The sequence below is a fragment of the Tachypleus tridentatus genome, chromosome 2, assembly GCF_004210375.1.
Source record: "Tachypleus tridentatus isolate NWPU-2018 chromosome 2, ASM421037v1, whole genome shotgun sequence".
NCBI classification, from domain to species: domain Eukaryota; kingdom Metazoa; phylum Arthropoda; class Merostomata; order Xiphosura; family Limulidae; genus Tachypleus; species Tachypleus tridentatus.
Window position 1 is genome coordinate 81,738,562 of NC_134826.1, and position 19,946 is coordinate 81,758,507.

At 35.6% G+C, this 19,946-nt stretch overlaps 1 protein-coding gene across 1 annotated transcript; it reads right to left on the bottom strand.

Moving 5' to 3' along the window:
* Positions 1-5,840: 5,840 nt before the first annotated feature.
* LOC143236884 (uncharacterized) lies at positions 5,841-8,692 on the bottom strand. The gene is made up of 3 exons (XM_076475539.1): positions 8,556-8,692; positions 7,985-8,186; positions 5,841-6,823 (listed from the first exon to the last, which is right to left on the bottom strand). The coding sequence occupies exons 1-3, from the start codon at positions 8,690-8,692 to the stop codon at positions 6,095-6,097; spliced, it is 1,068 nt and encodes a 355-aa protein (XP_076331654.1). The 3' UTR covers positions 5,841-6,094.
* Positions 8,693-19,946: the final 11,254 nt, after the last annotated feature.

Consider the following 19,946-nt stretch of genomic DNA (forward strand, 5'->3'; position numbering starts at 1 on the left):
GTTTAATTAAGTTCTTTAATACAATATCAGTATTATACCTGTACTTCAACCATTAAGGTCTAAGAAAGAAACGCTTACTGACTAGCTGCGCATGTGACCGGAAGTTTGTGAATGAAATACACTGAACAAAGAGGGGGGAACAATTAGAATAAACTTTATTGATAAAATATACACATGAATCTGACTGTAGCAATTATTTCGCTAGAAACATTATCGCTTTATCACAACTAAAAGTTTGTTGATAAAAAAACAACGTGGTATAATTTTAGTGTAAAACTGTGTACGCGCGCGTATTACGAGATTAAAAAAGACAATGTTTTTGTAATGTTCTAATCTGTGCACCAACACTAGGTTTAATGATACTCCTAGTACAGCGTATTATGAATAATTGATTTGTTTTGAATCCGGTTGAGTTCTTATGTAATTGATCTTAATAGCTCACCACGTCTAGTCATGTTCTATCTGACAACTAATAGTCCTGTAGTAGCGTCCATTGTAAAAGGCACTATCACATCTGAAGCGCATACCTCACAAATGTTCGCTTACCATATACAATCTAATACACGAAAATGAAGGTTTTTCCAGTTCCTGTTTCTAAGGTCCATTCCAGTGCACAGAAATCCGTAGACGCTGCACCCTATGACTTCATTAATAAATTTTCATATTAGATTGCATGAATATTAGTTTCATGCTCCAGCTTCTTGAAATATGCAATGGTTGAATAAATCTGCTGTGGAAGCAACTTCTGTACACGACCTGTGCCATTTTTATATACAGTGACACTTTATTTTGTTGACAGCTGTTTCCTGTAGTACGTGAATGGATTTTGCTGTTAATTCTTATTTGATTTAAAAACACCACACCTTGCTCATCATGAACTGTGTATGACTTGTTGCAGGTTTCTTTTCTGAATGGTCTTAAAACCCCACATTAACCCATATTAATTTATTTTCAAATAATATTAAGTACATGGATCATCCCCGTCTTGGAAAATCGTAATTTCTTACGTTTGTAACATGGGTGTACAAATAACTTGCATCAAAAATTTCTTTCACATGCCCTTCCCAAAATTAACAATACCCAGAGACATCATACTACCTACAGTATACCACACAGTCAAAAAGTAGTTGTGATACATTCTGTCCCATCTAGACTTTATACAGACTGTAACTGTTGCATCACATGAGTATTTGCATATTTCAAAATCATTTTAAAATAATATACTCAACACTGTACACCAGTGTAACCAAGCAAAATGCTAAACAGAGCCAGAAAATTAATGCTGTTTTGTGCAGTTACACAAGGGCTAATTTTGAACTGATATTATAGTAGAAACATAGTTAGTCAACAATACCTATCACCAACTATTGAGCTACTCTAATTGAATAGTGAGGTTTGACCAGGGGCACATTGGATACTGGGCAGTTGCCTGGTGGGCTGGTGACATATTCATGAAATATTTTAAATTAAAAATTATTTAGCCAGTATTCAGCATATGAAAAATTACTGGGCTGCTTTTACTCATAATACCATGGCTGGTCCTTTAATATCAATCTGTCCCTGAGTTTGACTACCATTTTTATAATGACCCACAGCATTAAAATGCAGCATGTGGGGGTGGGGGGCAGTTTGAGCCATGCAATCTCAGATCAGTTGTCCAGTGTACTAATTATTATGTCATGAAAAATATTAGTATTAAAAGGGAGGACCATTAAAAACTAACATTTACTTAAAACAGACATTTTCATCAATGATCATTTTACAGTCAAACTTAACAACAGTTAATTTCAAACAACTAATTTAATTAAAAATTAAATAATTTTTCTGTTCATTTTAATGAAAAAGAGCAACAATATTAAAAAAATTAATTTTTTCCTCCCATTTTTCATGCACTAGATGTTACAAGTTTTACAATTTTCCCACAAAAATATACAAAGGACTACTTGGACATAGCCATTCCTAATTTTTGACCAACAGACAAGAAGGAAGAAAAAAAAGTTCAAAAACTGGACCACTCTTGTCTGGCTTAACAGTCAAACATCAACTGGCATTCACCTTAACAGTCCTGTGGTGTGGGAAGTGTTTTTGCTATAACAAGCTTGGAACCATGAATCTTCACATTCACAGGTGAAACATGCTAACTACTATACCATGTCCACCCTGATGTTTTGAGGATTTGATACCTGTGGCTATAACTCTGTCTTTGCTCTATAAACTGTTTTTAGTGAATTACTAGGAAAAAGTCCTTAAAAATGATAATGCTTTATGCGAGAGTTACACATAGGAATTTAAGGTTGTTTGTTATTAAGCACAAAGCTACACAATGATCTGTCTGTGCTGTGACTGCTACAAACATTAAAGCTGTTTGTTTAGCAGTGGGAGCCCTCAGACTTACCTCTTAGCCTCTGGGGAGGTCATACTAAATAAATTTATTACAATTCACATCTCATATGCCAGATGGTGCTTCAAAAATAACAAGTTTTATGTTCCCATTGATGTTACTAATAATTCTAGTTTAAATTCAAAATGTGGATTAATGGCATGGCGCAAAAAAGGGGCTCAACCTTTTCCTGTGGTCATAGACTTTTAAAATGTGTACAAAATACACTTGTTTACAAATCATTCCATAATAATTATAACATACGCAGAAAACACTTAACTATCTCATTCAGAAATTGATTTACTGATAATAAGCCTAGGGTTACCAGATTTCCAAACCTAAAAAATGGGATAGTCCAGCCCTTACCCATAATTTCAAAATAGTCATTACAAATTCAAAATAAATTTTATTTACTGTACATTACACATATTGAACTGTTCTACAATACTTCCAAATTTATTAATGGTGGTACTGTTTCTTCCGAGATAATTTCAAATACACATTTTTGGTGGCAGGCACAAAACAAATGAGCAAAAGTGTCAAATTATGCATCTATGAAATTTTTGTTTACTATAATTTTTCCATGATGTCTTCAAGAAAATATTCTTCTTAAAACAGGTTAATCTTTGCCTGGATTTCTTTATGGATCCATGACATCTTCGAGAAAAAAAAAACATTCTTCTTAAAATAGGTTAATTTATGCCTGGATTTCTTTATGAATCCATAATATTCACAAAAAAAAAATCCTTTAGCTTTGAGTGTTACTTTAAAACTTAGGATATTTTTGTGAAGAATGAATGGAATATACAAGTTCCATTTTTCTTCATTCAGTTGTCATAAAATTCAGTATGTGACTGAAAGTCTTTGTCTTGACTACCTCCACATTCAGACTCATGAAAACTTGAGACTGAACTTTTGAGAGAGAGCATGGCTGCAGAAAAGTGCATGTTACAACAACAAGCAGGTCAAATATGCCTCTCAACTTAGTGATTCAATGTAAATGATGATTTGATGTCTTTATTGTAAAACCATAAGGTTTTTCCAAGACACTGGAAAAACCTATCATGAAACAGGACCATACCAGCAAAACCAGGATGTCTGGTCACCCACCCTAAATAAGCCATCTTTCTTGAAACAATCCTATTTGTATGTCTGGTTGATGGAAAAAAAAAAGATATTTAGTATATAATACAGAATAGAATACAGTACATGCTCCTGGTAAGTATATCATATTTAGAATAAGAAAACACTATTATTTAATTTAAAAGATTATTAAAAAAGAGTAAGAATACCTACAGTACAACACAAATATATTAAGCGCTTGTGAAATGACAACAGTTTGGCATTTAGAAGTGCACAACTGAAGTAAGCCTTTAAAGATCAAAGCCTGCACAGTCTCCTTGCAATTAACAAAGCAATATGGATGAAAAAACAAACAAACATTATATTGACTGTATTAAAGAGCTAGGATGTGTTCTGTTGTGCCACTTAGTACAGATTCACAGCCAAAAATCATTATGGAAGGGGCATTAGAAGAAAAGAAAAATAAGTTGGGATTCTTAATAGCCAAGGAATCTGAAATTCATTAAAGAAGGATTAGAGTAAATTAATCTATGAGACTCTCCCCCATTTTAGTAGCTACATTTTTGTGTGCCAGCAACATCAAGCATTGGTTGCATGTATACCTGATTTGATTTTATTACTCATCAGGACCTCAAACAACCTACCCTCAAACTGAAACTTTTCAACAAGACTAGAGTGAATTAACCTTCAAGGCTTGGGCATGGCAAAATAAATTGGTCAAAAAGGTTAGACCTGCAAAGTTCAAAACTATAATTAGATCTCAAATCGATCAAGTTGTAATGACAGCATGATAATAAAATGTGCATGATTGTGATCTGAGTGCCACATAGACCACACATTGGTGCAGCAGTTTCAGATAAAAGGTAGTGGTGGGTTAAAAAACTGTGATCAATGTGTAGCCTTGCCAAAACAACCTCCTCTCTTCAATCCTCACAGAAGCAAAATGGTCAAAGACCAAGAGAAGGTTTTATTTGAAAAAAGCTTGTTATCGTGTTGCTCATTCCAGGTTGCCTGCCATCTGGTATACAGTCTGGATTTGATAACTGGACCATAGTCCATGTATGGAATAGGTACTGGGATGATAGATCCAGAACAAACAGACTTTGCTGCTCTGTCGGCCAGCTCATTCCCACAAATACCAACATGACCTGGTATCCAAAAGAATTGGACAGAGACAGATGAGAGAGAAAAAGATGGGCCAGTTTGTTTTTTGATATTGATGAGAAGAGGGTGGTGACTAACATGGAAAGATTCCAGGGCCAATAGACAGCTGAGTGAGTCCGTATATATTGTACAAGGTGTATATTGCATTATTTCAATATGATTTAGGGCAAGAGAGATGGCATACAATTCAGCAGTGAAAACAGAAACTGTGGGGGGGGGGGGAGTCTGTGTGCCACAATCGAACTGTCACAAAACATGGCTGAGCCCACTGAGTTACCTGATTTGGAACCATCTGTATATATAGGAATAGATGGATCATATGAAAGATGTTCAGCAAAGAAAGAGAGATATTTTCAAATCGGGTGTATCTGCTTTCCTCAGATGACTCAAAGATAGGTTACAATTGGGGACAGTAATTTGCCATGGTGGAATAGGCTGATTTGAAGAAACTGCAATGTTATTCAAGGATAAATCCAAATCTTCTAATTTTGCCTGGATATGGAGACTAAAAGGAACAATGGCAGATTTTCTGTTATTAAAAAAATGGTGGTTCATTGTGGTTGGAAAAACACAACTCCAAATAGGATGCTGTGGTATGGATCAAAGTTTGGAAGCATACATAAGAGACAGTTGCAAACGGCAAATATATAGAGGGGGTTCATAAGATTCCACATACAGACTTTGCACTGGAGAAGTACAAAAAGCTCCAATGCAAAGACAAAGCCCTTGGTGATGGACAGGATCCAACATTTTTAGTGCTGAGGTTCTGGAAGAACCATAAACCACAGACCCATAGTCAAGTTTGGATCAGACGAGGGCACGATAAATTTTGAGCATGGAGTATCGATCTGCTCTCCAAGAAGTAGAAGAGAGGGCACGGAGAATGTTCAATGCTTTTATGCTTGATGTGTGATATAAAATTTAATTTACAATCAAATATAAGACCTAAGAACTTTGCCTCAGGAATGACAGGAAGTACAACATCATCAAGACGGAGTTCTGGATCTGGGTGGATTCCCCGTTAGTGGCAGAAATGTATACAAACGGTTTTAGAGAGCGAAAGTTTAAAACCATTTGTCATGGTCCATTTCAGTATCTGATTGATTGCAGTTTGTAGCTGCTGTTCAATAAACCTCATGTTTAATGACTGACATGAGATGTGAAAGTAATCAACAAAAAGACCATTTGCAACTGTAGGGGGGTAGCTGTTCACTGATGGCATTAATCTTTATAATGAAAAATGTGACATTCAGAATATAGCCCTGAGGGACTCCAAGTTCCTGTGGAAAAAAATGAGAAAGTGTTGAGCCCAGAAAGACTTGGAATTGGCATTTCTTTAAGAATTGCTGGAGGAAAGTGGTAAGTTTCCATGCAATCCATACGAGTAAAGGTCTCGTAAGATAACACATCTCCACGTTGTATTGTAAGCTTTTTCTAAATAAAAAAAACTAACAAGATGTTATCACCTCAAAAAGGCTTCTCTGATGTTTTGAGGCAAATTAAGTGGTCTATTGTAGAACATTGTCTTCGGAACCCACACTGAGTAGGTGAGAAAAAAAACCAAACGAGCAAGGCATTGATTATCCCCTCTAAAATCTTACTGAGACAACTTGTCAAAGCAATGGGACGGTAATTCGAAGGAATTGTTGGATCAGTCCCGGGTTTCAGAATAGGGAGTATGACAGCTTGTCGCCAAGCATCTGGATAGACATTTTCCTGCCATATCTGATTAAAGACAGCTAGGAGAATAGTAAGAGAGTTCTGGGAGAGGTAGCATAACATCTCATAATATATATTATCAGGACCAACTGATCTATTGCCTGACCGATGAATAGCAAGTTTGAGTTCCATCAGTGTAAGAGGGCAATTATAGTCATAGGAATGGTCGGTTGAAAAGGAAAGAGGCAAATGCTCTGCCTGTATTTTAATGGATAAAAATGAAGGGGATAAGTTTGAAGAGCTAGGTACATGAGAGAAGATGTCCTCAAGAGTATTAGCAATGCTCTGTGCATCTGCAACTTCATGGCCATCAGATATTAAAATAGAGAGGGGGGCAGAAGTATATCTTCCACTCACCCTCTGGATCTCATCCCATATAACTTTTGTGCTGGTGGTTGAAGAAATGCTGGAGGTGTATTTAATCCAAGATTCCTTCTGGCTTTGATGTCTAACTTGCTGAGCGGTTGCACGAGCTTGCTGAAATGCAATGTGGTTTGAGAGTGTGGGGTATCTTCAAAATTTATCCCAAGCACGCTTCTAAGTGTTCCATGTTATAGAACAGGTAGAATTCCACCAAGGGCGGGGATACCATAGGGAACATGTCGAGGTTTTAGGGATGCATCGAGTAGCAGCTTGTATAATACTGTTGGTTACTGCTGCTATACAATCATCTACGGATGATTTACATAAGATGGCAGGATCAAGTTCCGAGAGAATACTGAAAGAAGGCCAGTTGGCTTGGACCAACTTCCACTGAGGTACATAAATTGAGTGATACTGATCACGGCCAATCTCTCATAAGATGATGGGAAAAATGATCACTACCTCATGGATTAATGTCAACCTCTCAGGAAAAGTGAGTGAGTAGCAAAGGGGAACAGACAGAAAGATCTATAGCTGTAAATGACTGACTAGGTGTATGAAAATATGTGTAAGAGCCAGTATTGAATAGAACCAGGTTGTGGTTCAGGAGCGTATACTCTATGGCACGCCCTCTCATATCAATACGGAAGCCACACCGGAGGGGATTATGCCCATTGAAATCTTCCAAGATTATAAAGGGGGTAGGCAGTTGCTCAATGAGGGTACCGAGGTCTGATTGATTTTTATGCATTTCAGGTGCAAGGTATAGAGAGCAAATAGTGATGGTACAACCCAAGGAGACACGGATGACTACAGCCTCCAAGGGTGTGGTTAAAGACAACGACCAGGTGGACAAATGCTGATCAACCAGCAATGCAACTCCCCCATGTCCCCGTCCTATACACAGCCTGTCGTTCCGGTATAATGAATAGTGGCAGATAGTAACTGTATTTGTAGGCTGTAGAAATGTTTCCTGCAAAGAAAGACATATGGGATGATAAAAGCCAATCAGATTTTTGATGTCAGTCACATTTGATTGGAAACCTCGACAGTTCCATTGGATTAGTGTGGCCATGTTTAATTATTTCAAAGGAGAAGATTGTAGAGAGTCCTTCTGCTTATGACCACATTTTTTTCTTTATTGGATGTGGATCTATTGCCCTCTATAGATTGTGCTCTAGCTTGAATGGTCGGGTCTGAATTTATCGGTACATGTACTAATGATTGAGGGTGCGGACGAGTTGTTTAATTTTTGGGGTTTCCGTCTCTTGATACATCTTGACTTGAAGAAGGTGAAGTTTGGCAATGACTGGAAGGTGTGGTCAGGACAGAGATGGAAGGAGATACTGATTCATAAACTGTGTTGATTTTGGGAAGTGTTTCATTAAGACTTGCTAGTGAAGATTGTGTAGGGGATAGGGTAAGGTCTGTTTGGACTCCTACTGTAGTAGCAGAATGGGTTACAGCAGCATAAGTTCTGGTCGGAATAGGTAATAATAATTTTCAAGCCTCTGTGTAGGTGAGATTGTTAACTGTCTTGAGACGTTGTAGTTCTTTTTCTTTTACCCATTTAGGGCAAGAGGTAAAATAAGAAGGATGCGTACCATCTTTGAGTGAAGGTTTGGTGTACTGCTGTGACACCTTGGCTGGTGAGACCTGTGAGAATCTCCGATTTGGGGACAGTCCTTAAATCTCTTTCAACTATGACTCCTCTGGAAGTATTCAAAGTGGAATGAGGAGTAACTTCAATGGGTATGTCCCCCAAGGCCTTTGATGTCAGGAGGAGTTTGGAATGCTGTGATGAAGATGTTTCCACTCAGATGTCTCCCAAATGTAACTTTTTTACTGATTTAGGAGAGCCAGCAAGCCCTTCTGAATAAAAAATGAGGACATCTGCCCTAGAGGTTTGTCACTTAAAGAATGCAAAATTAGGAATTGCAGGACAGATTCAAGTGGTGAGATAGGCTGTACAGATTCATCCATACGTGGTCATTTTCCAGTAGTCAGGTTTTCTCGATAGTTTCAAGTTGTGTTATTTTTTGTTTTGTTTTAGGAGTATCCACCATAAATAGAAAATTTTTCGGTGCCCACTGACCCCACCCACCATGGAGCCCTACAAGGGGATGCACTACAGTGCCTTAAGAGCACTGCAACAATGCCAGGGTTTTGTGAGCACTATACGTGAACACCAGTGTCAGACACAATGTCCACAACACCCGTTGTGGATGTCCTATGTTGGTACTCGGCTGACCCTGGCCCAAGTAAACTAGCCAATTGATCCTGGGGTGGGGGGGGCACCCCAAGACTGCCCATTTACAGGAATTCAAGGCCAAAGTGGTGTGTTGGAGATGGACCCCTCAACCACCAGGATTCTCTCCTCCCCTTCATGGGTTACCATGCATGGCAAACACTCAGGTGGATGTTTAGATCACAGAGGTAAACTGTAAAAACAGAACCTTCTCTGGGTGATCCCCTCACCACGTACATGAATCCACATCAAGGGGTCATCTGCAGAATCTGATTTTAAATTTTCATTTGTTAGCAGTATATGCAGCCTGGGCTGGTACTTTAATGCTAATTCACCACTGACTAAAACAGTAACAGTACTAAATTATGTGACTAACAGGTATGAGAAATATTACCAAATCCTCTCTTAGGTAGTTTATGACACATACAATGATCTGTGTTCAAAGACTTACCACTATCACAAACAGTACACTTGAGAGTAGAGTACAAACTATACAAAACAAAAATTAATTTAAAAATTGGATATGAATGAGATATAAATCTAAAACACATATGCTGATGTCTTTGTTAAAGAAAAACATACAGAACAGACTGAACATATTTAATTTTAATGAATTTATACCAATAAAATAATCCTGTTTCATATTTGGACCATTCTTTAATAGACCCAGTAATATTAAAATAAACTACAGGAGCATCATTTATTGTTTCCAATCCTAGCAATTTGACTATATGTAAGTATGAGAAAAATCTCAGAAAATTTTGCTGTTATTTAAATGAGGCATGAAATTGGGTAAATAATATTTTCAGTTACATGTTTTACACTGTTGTTACTTCTTCCTTACTTTTATGACACTTGTAAGTAACTTATCTAAGGAATTTGTATTTTGAGGTTAATCTGGATGATTATTTTGCACTTCTGTCTGAATAAATTTATAAAAATAAATAAGGTTCAGTTATTTCTTTTATATTTTATAATTTTACTTCTGAAAAGTGCTTTTCAGTACCTTAGGCTATGTTCTGCACTAGATAGCTGACATTCAAGTACAGACCTTCCCAATTATTTTATTGTAAATATAGAAGTTATTCTGAGAACAGTAAAATACACATCAGAATGAAGTGTCTCAATGGATACAGGTGCATAGAAAATGCTGTTGAGAAGTAACCATGCCAAACGTTTCGAATGGGTAATACACTAGAAACAGTGGAATGAACATATGTTTGTGGTGTTCACCAACGATCACAATAGTTCTTTTAGTGGTAAAGAGAAGAATGGTGTCATTGTTAAGGTAAAACAAAAGATATAGATTGAAGCACTGTGGGACATCGATATAGGTTTGGTTTTGCACCTCAGCCAACTGTGTTGTGGTCTACATAAAAGTGATGGCACCTGGCTGCTGATAAATACATACAAATTATTATTTATCAAGAACATGGACTCATCAGGCAGGGATTTATCTTCCAGCAAGAAAATTATTCCTAAGAATACAGAAAATGTGATGAAACGTTATCTTGCTGTGACAAAGGCTGACAGAACACAAAATTCATGGCTTGGCTTGCACGAAGTCACGATAAGAAAATTATTGAGGTTGTATGGGCCTAATTAAAACTGAATATAGCTTGCTTGAATCATCAGGAGTAATACAGGACATTTAAAAGAAAGGATATGTAAAGGCAGTATTTAATTTTTCCTTCAGAAGAATACAAATAAAAATTAAATATATATATCCTATACATCATGCATGAGTCCATCATATAACTCTTTTGATGTACACACATATACCCCATAGATAGTTCTTTACTGAGTGAATGATCACAGTAAAGCTTATTTTGTGTATTTAAAAGTGTGCTACAGAATTGCAAACTTAACCTCTGTCCACATTCTGTGATGAAAGTAATAACCTTGTTAAATTCATGACCAAGACATCAGTACTATGCAAAACCATTACTTCCATACGTAAAATAATACACTTCTGATCATTATTCCATTTAAGGAATATGTTAAAAACTAATTTAATACTTCCAGTCTATGAAAAAATAAAATTATTATTTTCATCACTGAAGATGGATGGAGGTTATGTTTCCCATCCTGTGCATTTGTCAGCAAGATTTATTGAAATTAGCTAAGTGGATATGAACAAAAGTTGGTACGCATTTGGAATATGATCCAACTTGCAAGACGTTAGTTTTATGGAGGGTCAAAAGACAAGGTCACAAAATGGTAAGAAAATCCAAAACTTCCCTATCTGGTGTTATGTTTTTCACACTAATTATACTCTGTCGAAAATGATCGGATTTTGATGATAGTTAATGGACATATGTAGAAAGTTGTTCCTCATTGTTCTGCCAAAAATGGTCCAAGTCCATTGAAAACAATGGACACATTTTAGTTTTTTTTTTTTAAAGAGTGGAATATAATCAATGCTGCTTGATAGAGGTATGCATTCTACCAAGTGCCCATCTAGTTTTATGAGTATTCTGCCGGATTTTAGCTATCATCCAACTATATTAAAAACAATTTCACGTGGATTTAGATGTCAAAAGGACTGTTCTGTTTGTATTCCAAATGTTATATCTCTCATCCATACGTACACAATTTCAAAATGTACCTACTCCCAGGCACCATCTTAAAACCCTAGTTTGTTAGAGTTTTAAATGCCATTATACATTTCCTATCCATACACTCTTCCAAACTTTACCTTCCCACAATTAACATCTTAAAAACATATTTCAGTATTATAATCGTTATTAGCCATTATCCCATTTATACACTAATGTAACTCCCCCCCTTTTTTTTTCAACGTTAACGCGAATAAAGCACGAGTCAATATGTCTCCTGTATCCAACCCTTACTGTAAATGTTCTAATTGTTAGCATTTTCTTACCAGTGGAAAGTTGAAATAAAATTAATAAACTGGAGTATAATGTGAGTGCCATCTGGTGTGTAACACGTGAGCCAGTGGTATTTATTCCTCATCGTTGTTTTAATTTTAGGTTAACTTAATACTCCCTTTGATTAACGGAATCAATATATTTGGTTAAGTTTCCAAATCTTGAATGTTAAATACGACTCCACATTCTAATAGTAATAAACTATAACCTGTGTACATTTAACCCGAAATTAAAAAACAAATTGATGACTTTTAACTACATATACAAAAATTAACTAAAAATACATCAGTGGATTTTTTAAATTTTATATGATTTTCTTGATCGTACACATTTTCTACATATTATTTTAAAATACCACAACCGCAAATTTACGATTACTTTTCTCGTAACAACTTGTCAACACTTGATTCCAATCAGGTGAGAAGAGGCTCCCGATTCTCAACACCAACGAGCGACATTATATATTAGAATCAATATTTATAACCAAAACACTGGATTTCCATATGATCTTCCACTATAATGAAAATGTAAATGTCACAAACCATGCACGAAAAGAGAAACAGGACTGGCAACGCTACTCCACTTTACACATTAAGTACGTTTACTTAACTGTTCGTGAAATTTCTTCCGGGTTAGCGCAAAACAAGACAGTTTTTCACATGACATTCTATGCACTTACACTACAACATACTTGCAATTTTTACCAAAATACTAAAAGCGTTTCCTTAAGGATGAGACAATAAAACTTAAAAGTTTATCCAACGGAAACTGGGAGAGAAAATCTATTTTCAGGGTTGGTTTAATTCACAAAATTCCGACTTGTTCATAAGTTGATTATTACCAGTGGTCCACAAATTACATCGTATTCAATAACTTTTTTTTTGTCGCAACACTCAATCTAAGAAAGTTAATATTCTACATACAAACTTCATTTATGTTCTATACACAGTAATAGAAAACTCTCAGCACTAATTCGTGAAATTAACTTATATTGATGGTATTTTTAGTTGCATTGTGTTTAAGTCGAGCTATTAGAGACCCTGTGAAGATCAAAGACGCAGACACCGAAGTAATTTGGTGAATGAACAGTTTTTTGTTTGTTTTTTAATATTGAGAAGCTGACGAGATGGTTATGAACTTCAATCGTTCCATCGGTAATTTGTGGTTAAAAATAATTATGACTAAATTCCTTTCCATAAACATGGCCACCAATCGACAAATAGTTTAAAACAATTCTTTCAGGTAGGACTGATGAACCCATAAAGTCGTAAATGTTATTACGGCCAACTGAACACGAAAGTTTAAAAACATAATGCACTCAAAATATACTTCAGCAGTCAAACTGACAATCATTTACTAAACGCAAATAAAAACATTTGTATATCTTTAAAAATTAAATCTCTTGTTATTAATAAAATGTCAATTAATAACGAGAAAAACACTCATTAAGCTATCTTATAAACAGTATGAATGATCCACATCTTCGATCTTCGTGCGTTACAGAAGTCTAGTGCTTAAAACTATTCCAAAGAACCTTTTTTCCGAGGGCTACCCAAGATAAATTTTATTCGTATAATTTTTATGAAATTTATAACAATTTTGAACATAATGTGAAAATTTTAGCTTGATTTCGCGAAACATATGTCAGTGCTCGGAAATATGACATACTGATGTGTGCTTTTATATTATTACTATCTTAAATATATTTATCTTTATTCTCAAGCGATTCGAAATCGTCATTAAATACACTGTTAAAATGCAACAACACAGGATGCGAGTCTCGAATTTGGTTTATCGAATTAACGATGTTTTTACAACAGACGATTCTGAAACATACTGTAAAGATTTGATAAAACTCCACACATTCACATTATCCTACCATAATCAACACTGTCTGTATAACATTATCCTACCATAGTCAACACTGTCTGTATAACATTATCCTACCATAGTCAACACTGTCTGTATATAGTTGTGGGTTTAGCTTTATATTTTAAAATTTAGCCACTCGCTAGAGTGAGTTTGGCGTCACGTGAGGAGGAAGCGGCTCAAAAACTGGAATTTCCTTGAAAGTTTAGGGTAGAAATTTAACCAGTAAAATCTGAATTAGAAGAGCTGAACTGACTGAGCAGTAAGTTAGTTCACTGTTGTATCTTGTCAATGTTCAGTCAGTGTTTTCAATGAAGTAATAGGAAATGCGAAAAATATATTTTGTACGAAAAAAAAAGAAAAAGCAATATCTGATAAGACGTCAAATATTGTTTAACTGTGTTGTAAAAAGCGTATAATAGTCGTATCCGAAGAAAGGGCTTTGCATTTTTACTTACTGAGAAAAATCTAAAAGAAACTCACCTAGCAACAACTGTTACAAAAATATATTTAACTTATTGTGACAATTAAGACTTATTCTGTACCCACGTTAGCCTATCTCGTTTGTGTAATTTACTAAGACACGCTCATTACAGGTGTTATGCAATCTACGTATTGTTGATACTTAGAGTATATATACCAACCCTTAAAGTCTTTAGATGCAACATAGGGCGAGATTTATTCATGCATTTTATAAGTCCGCTTTTCAGCTAATTTTCTATAGCAAATAACATTTTGATAATAAATAATTTTCCTTTTTCCAGATATCAAGTTTACCATTTACATTTGTTACTCTTCGGCTGTGCATTTAGTTTCCCGTTGGTTGGTTGGTTCGGTGTTTTATGGCGCAAAACAACTAGGCTACCTGCGCCAAATCCTTCCAGGAAACACCGATGGGAAAAACTTAATTTTTCTACAACTGATTATTTTCAGACTACTTACGTTGTATTTATTTTGCAATTTCTACATTATAATTAAACTTGTTTTACCGTGGAGACTTGTCATATACGACAGTACTCTCACGAGCTTTGCTCCAGTGACGACAGTAACACCAAACAGGTTTGCTGACACAGTCAACTATAAAATATGATTTTTACACATTTCTTTTGACTATTTTAAGTGGCAAAACTGTAATGTCTAGAGAAATTAGTTATTACAAGGTACCAGGCCAAAGTTGAACGGTGTTAGTACGTAAACACTCATGAATGGATTTCAATTTGTCCTTTTATTCTTTATTACAATAGAAAAAGAACAAACTATAATATTTGTGTAGTATATATAAAAGTATGGTTTTATATGTTACAAAATCATTATACAAGTGGCAAATTAAATATGGTCAATACTTCACTTGTTCAATTCACAGACACAAATATCCCATCAAAACAGGTTAAATATTTATGCTACATGCAAAAAACATCTCCAGTTTCCAGTTAACTAAATTTATTTATTTTCCAATTTCCAGTTTTTTCGTTCTCCAGACATCAGTTATTCACCAGATTCCTTTCGTGTTTCCAGTTTTTAAAGTTTCCTCCTTTTCTAGTTATTCATCAGATTTCGTTTGCACAATTACCGAAAGATATTTAAATCAGTTACTATGACAACGTATGATGTCACCCATATCGTTTACAGAGCTTGTGTCACCACACGCTATCTATCCGGCTTTCTACATGCAGTTAACTGCCAGTCAATCTTTAATGGATGCGATTGTTTTTTGTAAGTAAAGTCTACATATACACAAACTTAACAAAACTGAATAGAATTCCTAAAACTATAAAAGCGTATCTCTGCACCAGACAACAGATGGTGGAATTCCAGTACCATTATTATATTCTACTGGTTTACAGCAAGGCAAAAGTCATAATCCTTTATGAGAAACTGCCTCACTCCTAAGTGGCTAATACACATGCACATGTGCTAAAGATATCTCCTGTTGGATTGGCGAGCGTCCAAGTCAAGTCTCGTGTGGTACATGTTATAACTGTACTAAATATATTTCTTCCTTACAAGTTCTTTCATACGTGTTGTTCATAATTGAACCCTGAGATGCCTTTATTTTCCATCTTTTAACACTTCAATCTCGTTCCGTTTCTTTTGCTGACTCAAGTTACTTGGCTGTATCAAATTTTCTTCCAAGGTTTTTAGGGAGAAGGCATGATATAATTCTGTTTTGTTTGTATTACCAATTAAGTGATCATCCATAAAAGAAAGGTAAACAAACAGAATTTATAAGTTGTTTGTATAAAACACACAACTGAGTTTAATTACATTCGAATGTCAATATTTAAGAAGTTGCGTCACTTATGCACAAAAGCCTGACAAAAAATATTTGGAAATGTTTGTTTGAAATTTAGCACAATGCTACACAATTCGCTATTCGTGCTGTGCACATCACAGATACCGAAATCCGGCTCCCAGCGTTGTAAATCTGTAGACACATCGAAGGGAGAAGGGGTAATTTTGGAAGTGTTTAGATATTCTTTTGTCTCTGGGTTAGACCTTTGGCAGTGATTTGTCTTTCAGTTAGGCCCGTCATCCTGGTTTGTCTCTGGATTAGACCTGTCATATTAGTTGTCCAGAGTTCCACGTAAGGAGTTAAGAGTAATGTATAAACTTGAGCTTACTTTTAAAAAAACAAACAAAATATCACGATAAATAGCAACACAGATACTTTCGTATCCAGTGTTCGCGATAAACAGCGACAGAGCTTCAAAACGTACGCAATACTTCACGGTTTTGGTTTTTCCGCTCTCCATAAAGCTTTGCTAGTTAAAAATGATTTTAAACTTTTCCATAATAAAAACATTCTCAGTCGACACTAGGTACGTGTACCGAGTTTTAAAAACGTCAATAACCTACACTCGACCAATGTTGATGTACAGCCAAGATAGTAGAAGCACACACTGTAACTACAGAGATGCTGTAATTACCTGCACGAACCGAGTTCGCTTTTCATGTCAGTATAATAGTACCATTATTTTCTAACTATTTTAAGCCGCAAGGGATGCCGTTTCCCAATTCACCCATGTGTGATTCATGCGCGCTGAATGCGTGACGTTCAAACGCTGTTTTTGAAACTGGTTGTTACATTCAAAACGACCTCGCATGCAAACAGTGTTAATTATTAGTCTTGTAAAATTCTAAGTTCGACATTCTCAAACGTTGCTAGCCTCAACAACAACAGTATGTATACATTAAAACTCTTCCTTTGTACCGGTATATGCACGTTGGAACAGTCATATTTGGTACAAAACAATTTGTTTCTTGTATACACGTTATTTCGAAATTCTAGACCTATATTAACACGTAGTTTTAGCCAGGGATGAGTGGCTCATAGAACGACTTAGAGATGACCCCCCTCACCTCCCAAGTATAAACTTCTAAATCGTACCTCCGTCATTTCTTAATCGATTTGAGATCTAATTACAGTTTTCGACTCAGAAGGTCAAACTCTTTCGATTAATATATTTGACCACACCCAAGGTCTGATAAATTATTCTAATCCTGTCTAAAATAATTTCACTTTAAGGGTAGGCTGGTAAGTTTCTGATGAGTAATAAAAAAACGAGGGGAATGTCTCAGAGATTAATTTACTCAAATTTAATTCTGCAACTGCTCAATGGAAAACGAGGAATAATTTTATTTATTCATTCAGCATTTACATATTTATTCGCTTCATAATATTGCACTACTTTGCACCCCAGGAAAAATTTCGGAAGACCCCCATGAATACCAGACTTCTATATGTAATAATTCACATGTTTAGATTATTTTAAATGTTTAACCTGCAGGAATGCCAAAAATAAAAACATCTTCTGAAACTTGGAGTTATTCTGAAGAAATTATAACTGAAACCTGTATGGCTTCAAAACTATGATTCTGCTGGCTTTAGTCTACTTAGCTATTGTTTCGCGAATGCTGTCTCACCTTACATTTCACAGGCCTCGGCTGTTTTTCATGAAACATGTAAAAGAAACTAAAGAAATTACCTTTTGTTCTTGTATACTGTACTGTTGTAAAATGGTACCGGAAATTGGATAAAGTCAAGCTTATGGTAAAGAACGAAATAAACTAGGGTGACAAAATCAGTAGTAATTCACCTCTGAAGAGTAAATATTGGTATGTTCCAAAACCATACAACAACAATGCACCAACAGTTAATATATTCTGAAATCTTACGACAACAATACACCAACAGTCAGTGTATTCTAAAATTATACGATAAAAATAAAGCAACTAATGCCTTTCCTGGATATCACAATGTGTGATCTAATTACCTTGCAACTTTGGGCCTGGCGCTTTAAAGACCGAAACTGGTTTCGTAAGTTAGTTTCCTGTTTTACGGTAAACAAGCTGTATTTTTGGCGCATACAAGAGGTTTTGAAAGAGTTTCTTTAAAATTCATTTTAAAGTTTTTGATCCGTCAAGTTCAGCTGATCAAGGGACATCTCTGCTATATTCCCGACAGTTATTGTTTTTCATACAATATGTCAACACATCTTGTGTGTGTGTGTGTGTGTTCTCATAGCAAAGCCACATCGGGCTATCTGCTGTATTCACCGAGGGGAATCGAACCCCTACTTTTATTAATACGAGTCCGAAGACATCAATATGTTTTAGCAAAAAAACAACAAAAACACCGCTTTTCTTTATAAAAATTCGCATAATCATACAGATAAAAAAATGCAGAAAAATATCGAAACAACATTGCTGTAATAAGTTCGACATAATATTGTTTGTAAGAATCATTTAAATCCTAAAGATTCGCAAACGTTTCTGATTAAACATATTTTTTCTTTACCTACGAACAAATATATTACAGATTTATTACTTTGTTTTGACTACAGTTTAGAAGCAAACAACTAGTGTTGAAATCATCTTGCACAGTCAATTTTTAGGTTCTTTTTTCCTGTTTCAAACCAACATAAAAAGTTCCAACCTATAAAATAGGATTGTGGCATACACGATGTAGTTGAGTGTCTCCGGTGTGTACAGACTTCCTGGTTCTGTGCTATATGCCCGTGGCAACAAAACCTCCGCTTCTATAAAATAGTTCGAACACCTGGCTAACAGCCAACAAGGTTTTAAAAGGCAGAAATATTAAAGATAAGCTAGGAAAGGCATCATTACTGTAAACCTCTCATCCTCGCCGCCTACGGCGTTTTACTTGGTATATGGTCGGTCTCTCGGCTGTCTTCTCAGCAAGAGATTCGGTACAGCCAATCTGGCCACCAACGAATTGTCGGTAAGCGAGCGAGGTCAAGAACAACTGGTCCGTATTAATTTAATTTTCATGTTAAAGCATATCTTTGTAAAACAATCTAAGGTTTCTAGGCAGAAGAAAAAAAAGACAAACGAATACAACGCTATGTAACAACAGTACTCGAATGGGCATATTTCTCTTCAAGTCTCGTTGATTGTATTACACAGTACAAATACATAGCTTAAGACACTTAACAAGTTAGTTTTCTTCGGTATAAGTCCAATACGAGATTTCAGACATTGGAGTTCCAATGCAACGTTACGTAATCTCTAAAGTCATATTACTTGCAACTTTTATTCCGAAGTGAATTACATTATAAAACAGTACGTAAAATATTTATTAAATCAAATAGTCTTCGAAAATTATGCATCTTTTCAAGATGAGTTATTTTATTTTTGTAAATAATTCCCTTAGGTGGAGCCAGAAGTATGAATCACCAAATGACAGAAGGTTGATGGACAGTTAAAACATTATTTTTCAACGCGTTCAGTAAAATAGGCTTTGGATGAGCTATTCAATTGCTTTTATTACATAACATCTACAAGTTTGCCTCCAAACAAACGAGAGGTATGGCAACTTATAAATCTTCCGTTTTAATAAATGGCCGAATCTGGCTTTCTGTAACTTCATGTCTCGTATGAAATTTGATGTCTTCTCCTGGTTTTATGTCGTGTGTGTGACGAACAACTGATGACTTAATCTACAAGTTAGGTAATAAGACCTTCATGGTATCCAGTTCATCATGTGCGTTCAGTAAGGCATGCATTAACTAACAAAGAATCCAAAACTGAAGCCGAAATATCAGAGAAAACGAGGCCTGATGATGAAGCGAAATAAATAGGTGGCTTTCCATGCATATACCACGTTTCTAGATGTAATCTCGAGGGTAACAACACTGAACATTTATACCTTAATTTTCTCACAGTTACACAAAGACTCTCTGTATGTATAGGTCTTGAAGGAAGGTAG

What these genes read in the sequence shown, in the direction of transcription:
- LOC143236884 (XM_076475539.1), bottom strand. Translation starts at nt 8,692, where the DNA reads ATGGATGAATCTGTACAGCCTATCTCACCACTTGAATCTGTCCTGCAA. An exon ending in TTGCTGGCTCTCCTAAATCA is followed by an intron (nt 8,187 to 8,555) that starts GTAAAAAAGTTA and finishes TATTCCGACCAG; the next exon opens with AACTTATGCTGCTGTAACCC. An exon ending in CACCTTCTTCAAGTCAAGAT is followed by an intron (nt 6,824 to 7,984) that starts GTATCAAGAGAC and finishes ATTGCATTTCAG; the next exon opens with CAAGCTCGTGCAACCGCTCA.